An 18,810-nucleotide genomic window follows, 5' to 3' on the forward strand; every position below is an offset into this window, starting at 1 on the left:
GCATCGGTTCAGCACATTGACAGCCTCACCTGAAAAAGATGAGAAGGAGAAGTAGAGCTGTGTGTCATCAGCATACTGGTGGCAGCGCACTCCAAAACTCCTGATGACCGCACCCAGCGGCTTCATGTAGATGTTAAAGAGCATGGGGGACAGAACTGACCCCTGCGGAACTCCATACTGGAGGGTCCAGGGTGTCGAGCAATGCTCCCCAAGCACTACCTTCTGGAGAAAACTCGTCAAGTAGGAGGAAAACCACTGCCACGCAGTACCTCCAACTCCCAACTCAGCGAGCCTCCCCAGGAGGATACCATGGTCGATGGTATCAAAAGCTGCTGAGAGATCAAGGAGAATCAACAGAGTTACACTCCCTCTGTCTCTCTCCCGACAAAGGTCATCATACAGGGCGACCAAGGCTGTCTCCGTGCCAAAACCAGGCCTGAAACCTGATTGAAATGGATCCAGATAATCAGTCTCATCCAAGAGTGTCTGGAGCTGGTCCGCAACCACTCGTTCTAGGACCTTGCCCAGAAATGGAACATTTGCTACTGGCCTATAGTTATTAACAATTTCTGGGTCCAGGGAAGATTTCTTCAGAAGCGGTCTCACTACCGCCTCTTTCAGGCAGTTAGGGACCACTCCCTCTCACAATGAGGCGTTAATCACTTCCCTGGCCCAGCCGGCAGTTCCATCCCTGCTAGCTTTTTTAAGCCAAGAGGGGCAAGGATCCAACACAGAAGTGGTTGCACGCACCTGTCCAAGCACCTTGTCAACGTCCTCGAGCTGCACCAACTGAAACTCATCCAAAAAATCAGGAGAAGGCTGTGTTCTGGAGACCTCATATGATTCAACTGCTATAACATTGGAGTCCAAGTCCTGGCAGATCCAAAAGATTTTATCTTGGAAGTGCCTAGCAAATTCATTACAGCGAGCCTTAGTTGGTTCTACCATGTCCCTAGGGCCAAAATGTAATAGCCCTCGGACAATTTTAAAGAGCTCCGCTGGGCGGCAAATAGATGCTTTGATAGAGGTAGCAAAGTAACACTTTTTTGCCGCCCTCACTGCCCCTAGATACAGCTTGGTATAGGCACTTACCAATGCATAATTGCATCCATCAGGAGTCCGTCTCCATCTGCACTCAAGCCGTCTCCTATATTGTTTCATCGCTCTCAGCTCTGGAGTGTACCATGGAGCCGTATGAGCTCTACACAGGAGAGGGCGCGCAGGAGCGATCATGTCAACTGCCCGGGTCGTTTCTGTATTCCGCAGTTCAACCAGGGTTTCGACAGGAGCGCCAGCCCTATCAGCCGGAAAACTCCCCAGAGCCCTTTGAAAACCATCTGGATTCATTAGTCTCCAAGGGCCGACCATCTTAATGGGTCCCCCACCCTTGCAGAGGGGAGAAGCCGTTGTAAGTCTAAACTTCAACAAGCGGTGATCTGTCCATGACAAAGGGACTGATGTAAGATTCCCCACATTCAGATCACCATCTCCATGTCCAGTTGTGAAAACCAAGTCTAGAGTATGCCCTGCTACATGTGTTGGGCCAATAGCATGTTGGGACAGCCCCATGGTTGTCATGGCGGCCATGAAGTCCTGAGCCGCCCCAGATAAGGTGGTCTCAGCATGAACGTTGACATCCCCTAGCACTAACACTCTAGGGGATCCCAACAATATATCCGAGACCACCTCCGTCAGCTCAGTTAGGGAGTCTGGCAGTGGGGTGGGCGGTACACCAACAGAATCCCCAATCTGTCCCTTTGACCCAACATGAGGTGCAAACACTCTAGATCAGTAGTCACATGGACAGGATGCTTGGAGAGGGAGATAGAACTCCTATAGACTACAGCGACTCCCCCTCCCCGGCCCTCAGGTCTACCCTGATGCTGAACCAAGTATCCAGGTGGGCACAGTTGGGAGAGACTGATTCCTCCCTGCTCACCCGCCCAGGTCTCAGTTATACATGCCAGATCGGCCACCTCATCCACAATTAAATCGTGGATGAGGGAGATCTTATTATGCACCGATCTGGCATTTAAAAGCAGCATCCGGAGATCTGAGAGCTGGCTGATAAGACAACCAGCATACTTGTGGATGCGGGGAGGACCGGAACAAGACACAGTCGTTAGCTGCCTGGGTCGAGTTCCCCTCACCTGGCAAGTCCTCCGCACAATGTCGTATCTCCCTCTACCCGTCACTACACCAATTGGGGCCCCCTCAGATCTTCCCCCACAAACCTGAATCCTCTCTCCCAGGCACATAATGCAGCTCCACACCCACACACACCACACGCACACACCACACGCACACACCACACGCACACACCACACGCACACACCACACGCACACACCACACGCACACACCACACGCACACACCACACGCACACACCACACGCACACACCACACGCACACACCACACGCACACACCCCTTAAACAAGCAAGAGCCACTATAACTGGAAGCTGAAATAAAGTGCTGTAAGTAGGTGCTGAAAACAATAACAGCAGCTGCTCTTCCTCGCTGGACAGCAATAATGATGTTCTTCTTCCAGCAGGCAAAGGTCTCCCAGGCCACTCAGCCAGCCAGTCTATATATCCCTCAAAGGAGGAACAGGTGAAAAGATTTAATTATTCAGAGCTGGCTGAGTACCTGGGACCTAGTCCTGTAAGATGTAACTAAGCATGAGCAGTTCAACAGGAAAGTGCAGTGATGATGACAACCAAAGGAGAACAGCAGCTGTAATAGCAGACATCAGTAGCAGTTCTCCCTCCCTGGCCAGCTGACTTAAAGTGCTATATGTAAAGTGCTGTATGTAGAAACTGCAAATAGCAGTAACAGCTGCTCTCCTCCTTGGGCAGCGGCGATATTCCTCTTCATGCAGGCAGCAGCTCTCCCAAACCATTCAAAAGAAAAAGTGCAGATGGTAGTCAAAGAACAAATGGTAGTAGAGGAAAAAGAGGGTTTTGCTGTAAAACCATAAATATCATACACCAAAAATAATGAACGTTGTTGTATTTTCTTTTATTTCTTTCTTCATAAAAAAACTTTTTTTTCATAAAACTGCCCAACGCGTTTCGGCTTTGGTTAATAGCCTTCATCAGGGGCTACGACATAAACATATTTGCACATATCATTTTTTAAAAATTATTCTTACACATTATAACATTAGTAATGACAAAATATTTTTCATTTTAAAATTACTTACACTTCACTTCTCCTAGTGACGTCTCTTTCTTACTGTCATTCACTTTGTTCTTACTATTCTAATATCTGAGGATCTCTTATAAAAGGCTTCGTTTTGCATATGAATCTTTGCTCAGCTGTTTTGTGTATTCCTTGACCATTGCTTGCGTTTCTCTAAAAGGGAACGTCTCCCAATTCATTTATGTTTACAAAAGAGGAAGAAAGTCTATATCTCCGTTCAAGCCTGAAGGGGATAAAGTTTGTAAAGTTAAAATCCACCACATTTCCCTTTTTAAAAGTAGTTTGTTGTCTTGTTTTCGTATTTTTTCTACACCCCAAAAATTAAAGTCTTTTACTGTATGATTATACTCTGAAAAATGTTCAGCCAACGAAGATTCCTGTCTCTTACATCTTATGTTACTTAGATGTTCTCCTATTCTTGTTTTTAAAGATCTTGATGTCTGTCCTACATATAATTTTGGGCAACTGCATTCTATGATGTATATCACTTGTGTGGTTGTACAAGTGGTAAAATGTCGTAGAAAAAATTCTTGTTGATTTAAAGGGTTTGTAAAAGATAATGTCTTTTCTGTAAATTTACAATAGTTACAGTGTCCACAGGCATGATGTCCTGTGGGCATTGTAGCATCAAATATAGTTGTTTGTATTTTTTGATGTTCTGTATATGTACTCCTGATTATATGTTCTTTTATATTTTTTGTTCTTTTGAATGAAATTATTGGTTTTGCTGCACATCCAGGAACATGTCTCAAAATGTCCCAATATTTTCTAATGCTATGTTGTAGTTGTTTGGTGACATGATTATAAGTCAAACTACAATGCATTTGTTTTGGAACTTCTTTAGTTCGTGGTTTTAAAAGGATATTGCGATCTTGTTGTGAGGCTGCTTTGAAACTATTTTCTACTGTTTGTGTTGGGTACCCTCTGTTTATTAATTGTTGTTTAAGGGACTGTGAATGATTTTCAAAATCTTTTTTGTCACTGCAGTTTCTTTTAATGCGTAGAAATTGTCCATATGGTAAATTATTTTTCATGGTTATTGGATGTGAGCTTTCATAATGTAAATACGTATTCCTGTCTGTAGATTTTTTGTACATATTTGTTATTAATTGTTGTCCACACTTAGTTATTTCTAAATTCTAAATTCAACTGCAGTGACAAAAAAGATTTTGAAAATCATTCACAGTCCCTTAAACAACAATTAATAAACAGAGGGTACCCAACACAAACAGTAGAAAATAGTTTCAAAGCAGCCTCACAACAAGATCGCAATATCCTTTTAAAACCATGAACTAAAGAAGTTCCAAAACAAATGCATTGTAGTTTGACTTATAATCATGTCACCAAACAACTACAACATAGCATTAGAAAATATTGGGACATTTTGAGACATGTTCCTGGATGTGCAGCAAAACCAATAATTTCATTCAAAAGAACAAAAAATATAAAAGAACATATAATCAGGAGTACATATACAGAACATCAAAAAATACAAACAACTATATTTGATGCTACAATGCCCACAGGACATCATGCCTGTGGACACTGTAACTATTGTAAATTTACAGAAAAGACATTATCTTTTACAAACCCTTTAAATCAACAAGAATTTTTTCTACGACATTTTACCACTTGTACAACCACACAAGTGATATACATCATAGAATGCAGTTGCCCAAAATTATATGTAGGACAGACATCAAGATCTTTAAAAACAAGAATAGGAGAACATCTAAGTAACATAAGATGTAAGAGACAGGGATCTTCGTTGGCTGAACATTTTTCAGAGTATAATCATACAGTAAAAGACTTTAATTTTTGGGGTGTAGAAAAAATACGAAAACAAGACAACAAACTACTTTTAAAAAGGGAAATGTGGTGGATTTTAACTTTACAAACTTTATCCCCTTCAGGCTTGAACGGAGATATAGACTTTCTTCCTCTTTTGTAAACATAAATGAATTGGGAGACGTTCCCTTTTAGAGAAACGCAAGCAATGGTCAAGGAATACACAAAACAGCTGAGCAAAGATTCATATGCAAAACGAAGCCTTTTATAAGAGATCCTCAGATATTAGAATAGTAAGAACAAAGTGAATGACAGTAAGAAAGAGACGTCACTAGGAGAAGTGAAGTGTAAGTAATTTTAAAATGAAAAATATTTTGTCATTACTAATGTTATAATGTGTAAGAATAATTTTACAAAAATGATATGTGCAAATATGTTCATGTCGTAGCCCCTGACGAAGGCTATTAACCAAAGCCGAAACGTGTTGGGCAGTTTTATGAAGAAAAAGTTTTTTTATGAAGAAAGAAATAAAAGAAAATACAACAACGTTCATTATTTTTGGTGTATGATATTTATGGTTTTACAGCAAAACCCTCTTTTTCCTCTACTCCCAAACCATTCAACCAGGAATCCATGTATCTCTCGAAAAGAGGGGCAGATGGAAGACGTCAGCCACAACTGGAAATTCTCGGGACCTAATCCTGCAGGATGTAACATCAGCCGAGCAACAACAGTTCGACAGTGAAAGATAATGATGCACAAAGCATGGGCGAGGAGGAAAACGCAGAGGAGGACCAGAGAAGCTGAAAGAGTCTCCACTCTCCAAAAAGTTCCTCGGGGAATCATGGCAACAGACCTACACACTCCAGCAATTACGCTGGCTGTTTCGCCGATCTCTGGGACGCATCGGAGAGACGCCACTCCTATAGGGGAGGTATCCACAGTAGAGTGCTTCGGGTCACACAGGTTTATGCTTATAGTGTAAATATGGTAAGTGCTGTTTATATAGAAGACATGTGGTAAGTGGAGTGAAAGAGGAGGGGGGAGTACATGAGCAGTAGAATGCTGGATGATTGGCTGAGCATTTGAATGGCTGGGAGTATAAATGGAAGAATGACAGTTGAATCTGGGTGGATGTTGGGAGTGTGGAGAAAGAGGTGTTTGAGGGTGGAGGTCAGGAGTGTGGAGAAAGAGGGAGTTGGAGTTCTGATTAATAATAAGTCAAGTACAAAACAGGAATAGATGAAACCATACGCTTGTGAAACATTCTAAAACTAATCTTGTTATTTCTGATATTTAATAAATACTTATTTGGTTTACCAAAGGCCTGATCCTTGGCTGGGGGATATACATACCAGAAGGGAGGGCAAGGTAATTACCAAGGCTGAACAGAAACAGTATCTAATGGTGGCAACGGTGAAGGGAGGAATAATAACAATTCAAGTATCCAGAGCAACCCAGAGTTGTATGCGTTATCTATAAAGATACAAGGGGGTTGGGAACAGCATAAGCACACAGTCACAAAAGTAACCAGCTAGAGAGAGACTCAGGCAAAGTCTCTGGGAGTATTGCTTATCAGACGTGACTGGTGGTGCTGCCTAGCAGGGGGATCTAGTGAGATCTGTGCTAGAGCGGAGTGAGAAACCATATAAAGGACGGTCCGGACTGGTGGTATCCCTGGTGCTGCCTAGTGAAAGGCAGTAGCCACAAGCAGGTGGGAACCTGACAGGGAGAACCAGGGAAGGACGTCACATGTAAACACAAAGAACATAAAATATACATTAAAATTGTCAATAAAGGTCAAAACCTGAAGTGTTTTTTTTAATTCAAAAATATAATTAAAATCAGCAGTTAAGCTAAAACTGCAGATTAAAACACGTGTCGGCTTTCACACGTCTGGGTAGGCTTGCCTAAATAAGATATTTTAAGGTGTCTGCCTGATGTAATTATAGGAAAGGAGCTCCACAGCGTAGGTGCTGATACACTTAAAGATCTGTTCCTCACCAATGCAGAACACTGAGTGCCAGTGTGGTGTAGCGGTTACAGTGTCGGACTACAATCTGGGAGACCAGGTTTCGAATCCCCACTCTGCCACAAAGTTCACTGGATAACCTTGGGCCAGTCACTCCCTCTCAGCCTAACCTACCTCAGAGAGTTGTTCTGGGAATTAAATGAGGAGTGTGAGAACCATGTATGCAATATAAATGCAATAAGGAAATAAATATGATGTGTCACTTGTAAAAGTGGCAGCTCCGCACATCAAAGCGATTAAATGGGCATATATGGGATAAGGCAATCTTTCAAGTAAACTGGTCACAAGCACCAGTAGGGATGGGTGGATTTGTCCGTTTTGGTTTCTCTCATGTTCTCCTTTTTTCCAGTCTTACATACAGTTCTTCACATTTCCACATCAGTTTGCAGTAAAAAAAAAAAGCCCTCATGAAAATTCATCAGCATTTTAGTGCAGATTTCCCCTAATATACACTTTTTAAAATTCAGTTTTGACCAATATGCACATGTTTTTAAAAACATTTTCCCCTAATATAAGGCATTTGGTTATTTTCACTAATATATGCATTTTTATGTACACTTTACCCTGGTATATGCATTTTGTACACATTACTTGGCTGAAGAACTGCACTGCAAAATTTGGAGAAGTGCTAATCTCAAAGGGATGGCTTTGTTTCAGTTCACATATTATTTCAGAAGTACAAATTAAGATGGTTCGCCTTTAAATGCAAACTGAATCAAAACTTTCCCCCATGACTAAGCACCAGAAATAGGTTGCAATGGACTAACGAAATCCTTCACAAGTGTGATGCAGCATATAGTATTTTGGGTTGTGCATCCAAGGTCTAGATCTTAATTTTTTTCCAAGGTGCTTTAGAGGTGTGAATGTTTTCAGTTTCACCTCTGCAGTGTGATCTACAAGTATCTTTGGCAATTGAAACAATACAAAAGCAACTTTGGGGGGAAAAAAGTTTAATTCGGCCAACTAGGACACTGAAATGAATAAGGAGTTATTCCCACAGAAATACCAGATGTGTTGCAATTGTCCTGGCTGAATATTTGGTGAAGCAGACATAAAATAATTTTTCACCATGTTCTGAACATTTCTGTCAATATAAGGTTTTAGTGATTTTGCAGTTCCATGAAATTCTGTTTGGTGATGAATTGGTTCTGCAGATTTATTAAGGCTGAGTATCACTGATCCAGAACATACTGCAATTTGGAGCTAACTCCTAAATATTTCTGCATCTGGCTTGAAGAAAAGTTTGATTTATTCCAATAGAACCATCAAGCTCCTATATATCAAAACTTTAGAATTCTCATTTCAAAGTGCTTCCTCTTGACACTGTCATTTTGAAAATCAGACACACAACAATTGTGTAAAAGAAAAAGAAAACTTTAAAAACATACCTTTCATCTTTATTGCATAAAGTGACAGCTACAGTTGTCCCTACTGTATCTCTTCTCTAATTAGAGGTGGCACATGGACTGCCTCATTACTTCTGTCTAATGAGTCGGCCTGTGTGCCACCCCTGTAATCAGATAAGAGATAGGTACAAAATGTTCCTATAAAGTTATTATCAATCATTTTAATCCAAAAAATTAAGTCACTGCCCTCCATAGTTTTGTCCGGAACCAAGATGGTTTCATTCAGAAGAGGTAATTGTGCAAGAGAGATCTCTGTGTGCCGAATTTAAGATCCCCTCATGCAGCACAGAGCTGTTTTCTGGTTGATGGGATTGGATTATTTATTTATAATGTATTTTCACAGGTTCAGAGCAGTTTGTTGGGAGGATGCAAGATTTCAGATTGTATCAAGTGGCACTTACAAACAGGTAGGAAAATTTTCATTTTTACAAACCCAAATGTGCAGTGGCGATAACAGAAAAGTTATAGCTATGATAAGTTTGATTCAAAGTGTAACATCTTTCTGGAGATTTCTTTATAAAGATGGATTTGGAACTATAACTGTATACATGGATTCAAACAAGGATTTTCATTACCCACATGGGCGAATATAATTCTAGGACATGGTGCTAAAATTTTTTGATCTGGCCTACCACTGGCATGATGTTCACACAGAGAGGGGTTTTCTAGACCCTAGGATTTAACAGAATCATCACTCCTTTCAGGATTGCCATACACAGACACTACCACACCAGGCTGCTACAGGGAATGAGAAACCTGTTCTTGCCTCCCGTAACCATGTATAGTCTCTCCCTACCATGTGAGCAAAAAACTCAATAATTTAGCACTGTGTGAATGAGCCTCAGCGAGTTTTAGGATTGTGCTCTCCACTATCAGTCAGGCTTCCCTTTCCCCATAATGATCTGGTGTGGTGCCTGTGTGTGAATATTTTTTTCTCAGTGGGGATTATTACTTTGCTCCTGTAGTGGGCTGAAGTGAGTCCCTATTGTCCTTCCAACAAAATGCATAAACACAGTGTAAATACACAATGCAAAAGAAAAAAACACTAGTTAAAGCTGCAGGCCTAATCCCACTTACTTAGGAGTAAGCCCCATTGAATTCATTGGGCCTACTTCTGAGTAGTCATGGTTAGGATTTTAGCCAAGTTTTATTGTTATTGTTTGTTGAATGTTATATTAATTATGATTTACAACATATGGAATATGTAACACCGTGGTTTACAATCCTCACTTGTTTTCAAACCATAGTTAAACTAACCATAGTTCCAAGAGTCTAGGTGAAATGAGGAACTCTAGCTAGTCTGAAAATAGGAAAAGAGAAGAAGGGAGGGGATCATGCAAGGTCTACTGAGGCTCATCCGCATAGTGCTAAATACTGCTGCTGCTGCTGCTACTGTTGTTGTTGTTATTATTATTATTATTATTATTAAACTTGTTTGTCATTTGTAAAACATAAAAGGTCTCCAAGCAACTTACAACATATTTAAGAGATAAGCATAGCTAAACATTATAATAAAAACACATGACATTTATAAAAATCCACAAAGCTATCTTCAATAAAAGCAGCAAAAAGCAGCACATCTAACAGCAAACAATATTTTAGTCCTACAGAAAAGGTAAGATAGCAGGCAGACCTCACAGTGAAAAGTGTTCCACAAATGAGGAGCCAAAATTGAAAAGGCTCTCTCCCCATTGTACTGTGAGCTTTCCTCAAAGGAGGGACCTGCAGATTGGTCCACATTGGTTCCACTATGAACCAAGCCTGACTGTTTTCTCTTTGACCTGGAAAGGGTTATCTGCGTACAGAAACAGGTTTCTGTTTGTGATCTCCCTTATCACAATCACTAAAGAACTGGTTCCTCATTCAGCACATGGACTTAGTTCCTAGAGCTATTATATTCTCTTGATGATGTCAAGATGCAACACTTAATATCTTTAACTGGACCATCATTTTCTTCATGCAGACTTTCAAATTCACTTTTAAACTAACACTTTCATCAGCAGGATTATTAGTTTAGCAGAATCCAAAGTCTGCACAATCCAAAATTTGCAGACTCATGCCAACAAAAAATGATCATGTAAAAGATATAATCAGCATTCCTATTGTTTCATTCTTTAGACAAACCATGTAATAACACTGACTTTATTAACCATTTTTCAGGTCATGTTTATGTGGTAAGGGTAACTATATCTGAGCCTTTACAAATGGTGCTTGCTATTCCCTTTGTGGTGTGACTGATTTATTTCTGTTTTTGTTTATGCTAGAGACATTTTTGAAGTATGGTCTGGAGTATTCCCTCTAATCCACATTCAGTCAGAATGTCGCTGTCCTGGAAGTCATCCTAGGGTACACCCTTTGGTGCAGAGGTACTGCATCCCTAATGGTGCTGATGACACAACTAATGACAGAGTGCTCAGACTAAACCCTGAAGCTCACCCTTTGAGCTACATCAATGATAATGATATTGGAACTTCATGGATTTCATCTGTATTTAGCACCACTGAACAGCTCAACAATGGGATAACCATCACAATAGATTTAGAAAATGGACAGTACCAGGTAATTTTAATTTTTCCCCAATATGCTACTGATTGATAGATGAAAATGGAAATTGGTTTATTTTATTTTTTTAATTATTATTATTAGTTAAATTTAATATAAAAAGCTGAAGACATTTACTTTGCATTTATCATTTAACTAGTTCATGGAAATTTCAAATGAATTGGAGCTAATGTTCAATTATACTCTTATTTAATTATTTGGGGTATCAGCTGGCTGCTTTCAGTGACGAGCCATATAAACACTTACTTTTTTCTTTTCGCCATCCCTTACATATAAAATTGCAGTGATGCAGTGGTTTTCAGACATTCTCTCTTCACGGAACTTTTCCACATCATCTTGCTTTCTGAGGAATCCCTGCTCTTTGCAGAGTGTCATGGGCCCAAGGAGAAGCTGTGGTAGGAATGGGAGGAAGAAGAATGGAGTACAGAACTTGGAGAGCAGATTGACAAATCTGCTGAAGGGAATCAGGACGGGACAGGGAAAGGATTTTCAGAGGTCAGGGAGTCTGCCAGCAGAATTGTTGATAACAGCCCAGAAGCTCCACCCCCGCCAGAGCCGTCAGAAGATAAAGATGCCTTGGCATCCAGTCCAGATCTAGCTGAGGAACAAAGTGAAAGTGGCCAGTTAGAGTTACTGGTTCCTATCTCTCCAGGGTCACGGATAGGCCAGATGCCAGCTTTAACTCAAGAAGCTACTATTAGCTCCTTGAAGGAGTTTGTGCTTGTTAGAAAAAGGGGCTTGAATGATTGAGAATTAACCAGTAGTGTGCAATCACCGCCCCTCTCTGTGATATATAAGCTTAGCAATGCTTATGATTCTCTGCTGTGACAAGATCTTTGCCGCCTCCACAATGTCTGAGATAACCCCAGTGTGTTTCTGTATCCTGATTTATGCCTAGAGTGTGATGCTGCATTTTCTGTACTGAATTCTTGAATAAAGCGTATGCAAAAGAATCCAGTTTTCTGAGTCCTGAGTCTGCTTCTTGATTGTGCCAGGACACAGAGGATTCTGGGAATTGGGGAAATTGTTTGTATTTTGTGTTTGTGCTTTAGTTATTACCAAAAGAATACACTAGATTGGATAATCATGGCCCAGGGTATGGTCTGAAGGCACATGAGGCCACCACCTTGCTGAAACTAAGCAGGTCTGGGTCTGGTCAGTGCAGACCACTTGGAAACCACATGTATGCCATTTTGGGTTTCTTGTTGAAAGAAAGGTGGCATATAAGTGTAAGAAAATAAAATAGTGTTGTGAGTTTGGGGGTTGGAATGGATGATCCCTGTGAGTCCCCTTCCAGCCTCTGATTTGGAATCCTGTGCCTTGGGGTGAGGGGCTGGCTCTGCTGGAGTTTCTTTTGTTAAGCTAATAGAGCGACCAGTTTGCTAATGGGTCTTTCAAGTGCCCAGCAACTGGTGAATGGGCCAGGAAGATCCTTTTGTCATTGAAACCCGGCAGGAGAGCCTCCCCGCTCCTGGCAGCTAGCAGAGGTTTGTGTTTTCAGTGTTTTTAGAGTGTCTAGAGAACGGCTGGGAACTGGAGGCAGACAAAGAGGCTGGCTCTCTGCATGAAGGCTTTAGGATGCCTCCTGTAATGGTGATGGAAAAGCTGGATATTGGACTGCTGATGCCTTGAACCCCTCCATCCTAAGCTCAGGTTGGAATGTGTGTAAATAAACAAATGATATTTCATAAAGACACTGCAGTCTCCGCTGACCTTCTTCCCAAAGGAAACCAAACCCTGGAAGAGCACAGGAACTCCTGAAATCTCACCGCTCGGAGATTGGGGAGGCGTGCAACACTGGTGTCCGAAGTGGGATTGAGTTTCCTGGGATAAGCATTGGGAGCAAGGTGTGCCTGAGTCAAGATGGAGGGGATAACTACAACCCTCCTGGAACAGATGAGATTGATGTTCCAGCAGCATGCAGAATGAATGGAGAAAGAGCACCAGGAGGACCAGCAGCAAAGGCAAAGAGAGCATCAAGAGGAATGGGAGCACTGGCAACAAACGGGGGAGATCATTGGAAACTTCTTGGGGGAGGAAAGGGAGACCCTATGTGAGGAGGTGAGAGCCCTGCCTGATCAGCCGCTACAAGGGGTCGAGAGTGACCCAGGAGTCCAGCTGCAGAGCACCCAGACTGGGGTGGCTAAAGAGATCCAGAAAGTGGATAGGCAGCTGGAGGGATTGGACTGTGAGGAGTTGCAGTCAGTATCAGAGGAGGAAGAAGAAGTTTTGATTGTCCAGGAGTCTGCCAGGGGGGAAGACAGCAGAAAGCTGGAAGTAAAGCCCCAAGTGTTTAAGGAGGACAGGCTGGAAAATGAAGAGGAAGATACCTTGGAAGAAAGTGGGATAGAGACTGGAGAAGAGCAGCTGTTGATGGATTTCTTCACCCCATGTGTGCCATCTGTGGAAGAGAAAGTGCAGGAGGAAAAGTTGGAGGCATGTGTGCAAGAGGAGCTGCCAGCACCTGGAGAAATGGCTGTGCAAGAAAAAGTGCAGGAGGAGAAACCTGAGGTGGGAGTGCAAGTCCAAGAGGAGCTCCCAGTGCCTGGAGAGATGGGTGAGATAAAATCCCCAAGTGACTTTGCCCCTTGGGTACCCCATAATGGTCTTATAGGGTGGGATGCAGCTGCTATGATGGGTGCAGCCCCTGGGCAAATTGCAGCAGTGAAAGGCACCCAGCACCCTGTGAGTTTGGAGGGCAAGAAACACTCGGAGGGTTACGTGCCTCTGTTTGGGCCCATGATTTACACTGGAGATTATGAGGGAGAACAGAGAAGATTCCTTTCTGCCAACCTGGGTGGGCTAGGCCAGCTAGTTCTGAAGATGCCCCCAGACAAAGACTTGTGGCAGAACTTTGATTTGGAGTTTGGGGCAGGAGATGAAGTGGACTGGCTTAAAGACTTTTCCCAGAGCAGAGAGTGTGAAGAAAACGGTACAGTCTGCTGTGTGCTGATGAGGAAACAAATCTGTTCCTGGAGAGGAGTCCCAAGACCCAGCAGGCAGCAGCAGGGATCAGCTTGGACTGGGAACTCCATGAAGCCCCAAGACAAAGGGCCATGTGGGCAACCACATGGTTTGGGGGTGAGGGTTATGCATATGGGACTGTGTACGGATTTGCTGTGGGAATTCTTCTGATGGTATTGCCTTTTGAAATGCTGTTGATTTGTGCTTTTTGTATGCTTGTGGGGATATGAGCTGTTTAATGATTTTTTTTAGAAAGTATGCTGATAGGTTTTTGCAATAAGGTTTTAATTTGTGGGCCAGCTCCAGACACTCTTGGATAAGTCCAATTATCTGGATCCATTCCAGTTGGGTTTCAGGCCTGGTTTTGGCACGGAAACAGCCTTGGTCGCCCTGTATGATGACCTTTGTCGGGAGACAGGGGGAGTGTGACTCTGTTGATTCTCCTTGATCTCTCAGCAGCTTTTGATACTATCGACCATGGCTTCCCAGAGTTGGGAGTGGGAGGGACTGCATTGCAGTGGTTCCGCTCCTACTTGGCAGGTCGCCTTCAGAAGGTGGTGCTTGGTGTCAGGCCCAGGATGGGACTCAGGAATCAGACTCGTGGTTGAAAGCAATTCAGTTTTTATTAAGGTAATATCCAAACAGAGACTGCGCCTTCTCATGAAGCAACACAGAGTTACAGGTCCTGCGACTTAGAAAGAGAGTTGACAGAGCAAGGCACTGCTTTCCCGCCTGTCTCTTAAGAAGGGGGCAAATGGGCGCGAAGCCTTTCACTCCTCCTTAACGGCCCCTCAGTCACCGCCCTCCGTCCCCCCCTCCTTTCCTGTCTTTTCAACTGTCTTCGGATACGTGGCGACGGGGGAAGTACGGGCCCCTCCTCTTCTGAAGTCTCCGACTCCAGTATGGGGGAAAGGGGGGCAGTTTCAAAACTGGCTTGCGGCTTTTCTGTCTTGAGCAGCCCTCCCTTTCCCCCCGCCTGTTCTGAGCTTCAGAGCAGAGGAGGCGTGGGAACTTCAAGGGAAGACTCTGAAGCTGTAAGGCCTTCAAAGTCCCCGTTGCTAGGTAACACTATCTCTGGAATTTCCTCTGCTTCGTCTTCGCTCCACTCTGGCGATGAAACCCCCTCCCTTCTCTCCGGTTCTTCTGAATCCAGTTCTGCTGAATCCCAGGGACCCCAACCCTGGACACTTGGGGAACATTGCTCAGCACCCTGGACTCTCCAGTATGGGGTTCCGCAGGGGTCAGGTCTGTCCCCCATGCTGTTCAACATCTTCATGAAACTGTTGGGTGCAGTCATCCGGAGCTTTGGAGTGCGTTGCCATCAGTATGCTGATGACACGCAGCTCTATTTCTCCTTTTCATCTTCTTCAGGTGAGGCTGTCAATGTGTTGAACCAGTGCCTGGCTGCAACAATGGACTGGATGAGGGCTAATAAACTGAGGCTCAGTCCAGACAAGACTGAGATGCTGCTAGTGGGTGGTTCATCTGACCAGATGGTGGATGTCCAACCTGTAGTGGATGGGGTTGCACTCCCCCTGAAGAAGCAGGTTCGTAGCTTGGGGATTCTCCTAGAACCATCTCTGTCACTTCAGGTAGCCTCAGTGGCATGGAGTGCCTTCTACCAACTTTGGTTGGTGGCCCAGCTATGCCCCTATCTGGACAGGGATAACCTGGCTTCAGTTCTCTGCTCTGGTAACCTCCAAATTAGATTGCTGCAATGCACTGTACGTGGGGCTGCCTTTGAAGATGGTTCAGAAACTGCAGCTTGTGCAAAATGCAGCGGCCAGATTGGTAACAGGGACCAGACGGTCCGAACATATAAAACCGATTCTGGCTTGCTTGCACTGGCTGCCTGTATGTTTCCAAGCTCGATTCAAGGTGCTGGTTTTGACCTATAAAGCCTTATACGGCTTAGGACCACAATACCTGATGGAATGCCTCTCCCGATATGAACCCACCCGTACACTACCTTCAAGATCAAAGGCCCTCCTCCAGGTGCCTACTGTGAGGGAAGCTGGGAGTGTGGCAACAAGGGAGAGGGCCTTCTCAGTGGTGGCCCCCAAATTGTGGAATGATTTCCCTGATGAGGTGTGCCTGGTGCCAACACCGTTATCTTTTCGGCACCAGGTCAAGACTTTCCTCTTCTCCCAGACATTTTAGCATGTGTTTTTTAAATTTTAAAATTGTCTTTTAAATTGTTTTTAAAATATGTGTTTTTAAATTTGTATATTTGTGTTAATGTTTTTAGTTACTGTAAACCGCCCAGAGAGGTTCGGCTATGTGGTGGTATATAAGTACAATAAATAAATACATTTTGAAGATCTACTATTCTGTGTCTGTTAGACTGTGGGTGTATGTACAACTGTTTGAGGACTGCTGTGCTACAGTGGCACAAGGCAGGACAAAGGAGCTCCAGTTCTGAGGCTGTAATATTGCTTAAACATGTCAGGAACTCAGTATCTTGGCCACTGCCAAGTTATGAGGACTGGGTAAGTTGTTTGGATGCAGATCTGTGACTGGAGGCTCCAAGAAAGAGGAGGAAGCCTAAAGAGAGCAGTTATTTGAAAACTTGCTGTAAAGGAATGGATTGTTTTTGTACTTGTGTGGAAAATGACACTGTAATATGACTATGCTTTTAATGATGTATATTTCAATGTCTTACTAACCTGCATCTGTTATTTCTTTGTAGGAGAAGCTGTTATTCTGTTGTTTGTTTGCAGGTCTGGGACAGACCTTCTCAGGGAAGGGGGTAGTGTTGTGAGTTTGGGGGTTGGAATGGATGATCCCTGTGAGTCCCCTTCCAGCCTCTGATTTGGAATCCTGTGCCTTGAGGTGGGGGGCTGGCTCTGCTGGAGTTTCTTTTGTTAAGCTAACAGAGTGGCCAGTTTGCTAATGGGTCTTTCAAGTGCCCAGCAACTGGTGAATGGGCCAGGAAGATCCTTTTGTCATTGAAACCCGGCAGGAGAGCCTCCCCCCTCCTGGCGGCTAGCAGAGGTTTGTGTTTGGGGTGTTTTTAGAGTGTCTAGAGAACGGCTGGGAAATGGAGGCAGGCAGAGAGGCTGGCTCTCTGCATGATGGCTTTAGGATGCCCCCTGTAATGCTGATGGAAAAGCTGGATATTGGACTGCTGATGCCTTGAACCCCCCTCCATCCTAAGCTCAGGTTGGAATGTGTGTAAATAAACAAACGATATTTCATAAAGACACTGCAGTCTCCGCTGACCTTATTCCCAAAGGAAACCAAACCCTGGACAAGCGCAGGGACCCCTGAAATCTCACCGCTCGGAGATTGGGGAGGAGCACAACAATATAAATAAAAATAAACAAGATATTAATACCATAGATAATTTTACTGCTTTGATATTTTCACTATCAAACTAAGAAGAACCCAATTCTGATGCAGGTAGTTAGACTGAGAATTTCCTGTGAATGTACTGTGACATAGTATGAGGAAAAGCTCAGCTAGTAATGGGGCAGGAATTTGAAGCATGCTGGACTATTAGAACTCGACTGCTTGAATTCTTGCAAACAGAATTAAGGGCACAGCCTATTGTGAGCTCTCTGCTGGTTTTACCCTCACCAGCAGTTTTCTCAGGGGTAGCCTGTGATTGGCTCCTTCCACCACTGGCTATTCCTCTGTTTCCAAGCAAAGGTAAAAGGTTTGTGCTTTTCCCTATTCCCCCAGCTTGGCTTATGAAGTGGAAGTATGATAATGGTTTTGTGAGCATCCTTTTCAATTATGTGCCAAAGCTTTTGAGGTTTAGTGTATACTTGAAGGGAATGCTAGGAAAACCTGATAGTTTAAAAGGCAAATGGGGATATTTATCCACTTCTACACTCTGCCTCAAATGGTTTTTGGAGTTAGTTTTGAGAAGCCTCATGTCATCAGTTCCTTTGGAACTGTAGGTGGAGTTGAATGCCTCTTGCTGTCCTGGAAAGCAGTTCCTATTCTGTGGTCTTCTTTCCCCAGAGAATGAAACCTCTTGCTGGTACAATTGTTTCCATATTAGCCTACATTACAAATGATAATAGAAGCCCACAAATCCATACATACTCCATTTTTTTTCATTATTCTCAACCTACAGTGTATATAACCAATAAGCAGCAGAGAGGAACAAATGGTAGTATCTATAACCAAGTTCAGGTGGCAGAGTTTCATGATCTAAGTCTACCATTTATTTAGCTTAGAAGTTCTGGCTTACACCACTCAAGACATGTTAAACATGATTAAAAAATCCAAAACATTCCCTCAAAGGAGTGCATTATTAAACATAATGGTGTTACCCTTCCCTATCCAGGCTCAGTTCCCACACATGAAGGTATCTTCTTAGGGTGCATAATAACACAAGAAGAGCCCAGCTGTATGAGGCCAAAGGTCCATCTAGTTCAGCAATTTGTTCCCATAGATACCTATGGACAGCCTACAAGCAGGAAATTAATGCAACAGTGCTCTCCTCACCTGTGCTCCCCAGCAACTGGTATTCAGAGGCATACCACCTCCAATACTAGAGGTAATACATAGCTATTGTGGCTATGTATTGAGGATAACCTCATCCTCCATGAAGTTGTATAAACCTGTTTTAAGCCCATCCAACTTTGTGGTCGTTGCTACATCTTGTAGTAGTTAAATCCCTAGTTTAACTATGCACTGTGAGAAGAACTTACTTTTATTTATTAAATTAATATCCTGCCATTCCTCCGCAAGGGAGCTCAGGGCAGCAAACACACAAGCAATAAAACAATTAAAGCATCTAAAAACAAGTTTAATACAGAAACAAACTGGGAAACATCACCATTTAAAAGGCTTGTTGAAAAAGGAAGTTTATCTGTAGGTATTGAAAAGACAACAGAAATGGC

At 43.0% G+C, this 18,810-nt stretch overlaps 1 protein-coding gene across 1 annotated transcript in view; it reads left to right on the forward strand.

The window, feature by feature from the left end:
* USH2A (usherin) overlaps window positions 1–18,810 on the forward strand; it is a 766,975-nt gene that overhangs the window by 52,019 nt on the left and 696,146 nt on the right. Inside the window, exons 4-5 of the mRNA XM_061626123.1 lie at window positions 8,772–8,835; window positions 10,693–10,987. Of these exons, the coding sequence (XP_061482107.1) occupies window positions 8,772–8,835; window positions 10,693–10,987 (359 nt within the window). The remainder of the gene's footprint in view (window positions 1–8,771; window positions 8,836–10,692; window positions 10,988–18,810) is intronic.

The sequence above is a fragment of the Rhineura floridana genome, chromosome 4, assembly GCF_030035675.1.
Source record: "Rhineura floridana isolate rRhiFlo1 chromosome 4, rRhiFlo1.hap2, whole genome shotgun sequence".
Classification (NCBI taxonomy): Eukaryota; Metazoa; Chordata; class Lepidosauria; order Squamata; family Rhineuridae; genus Rhineura; species Rhineura floridana.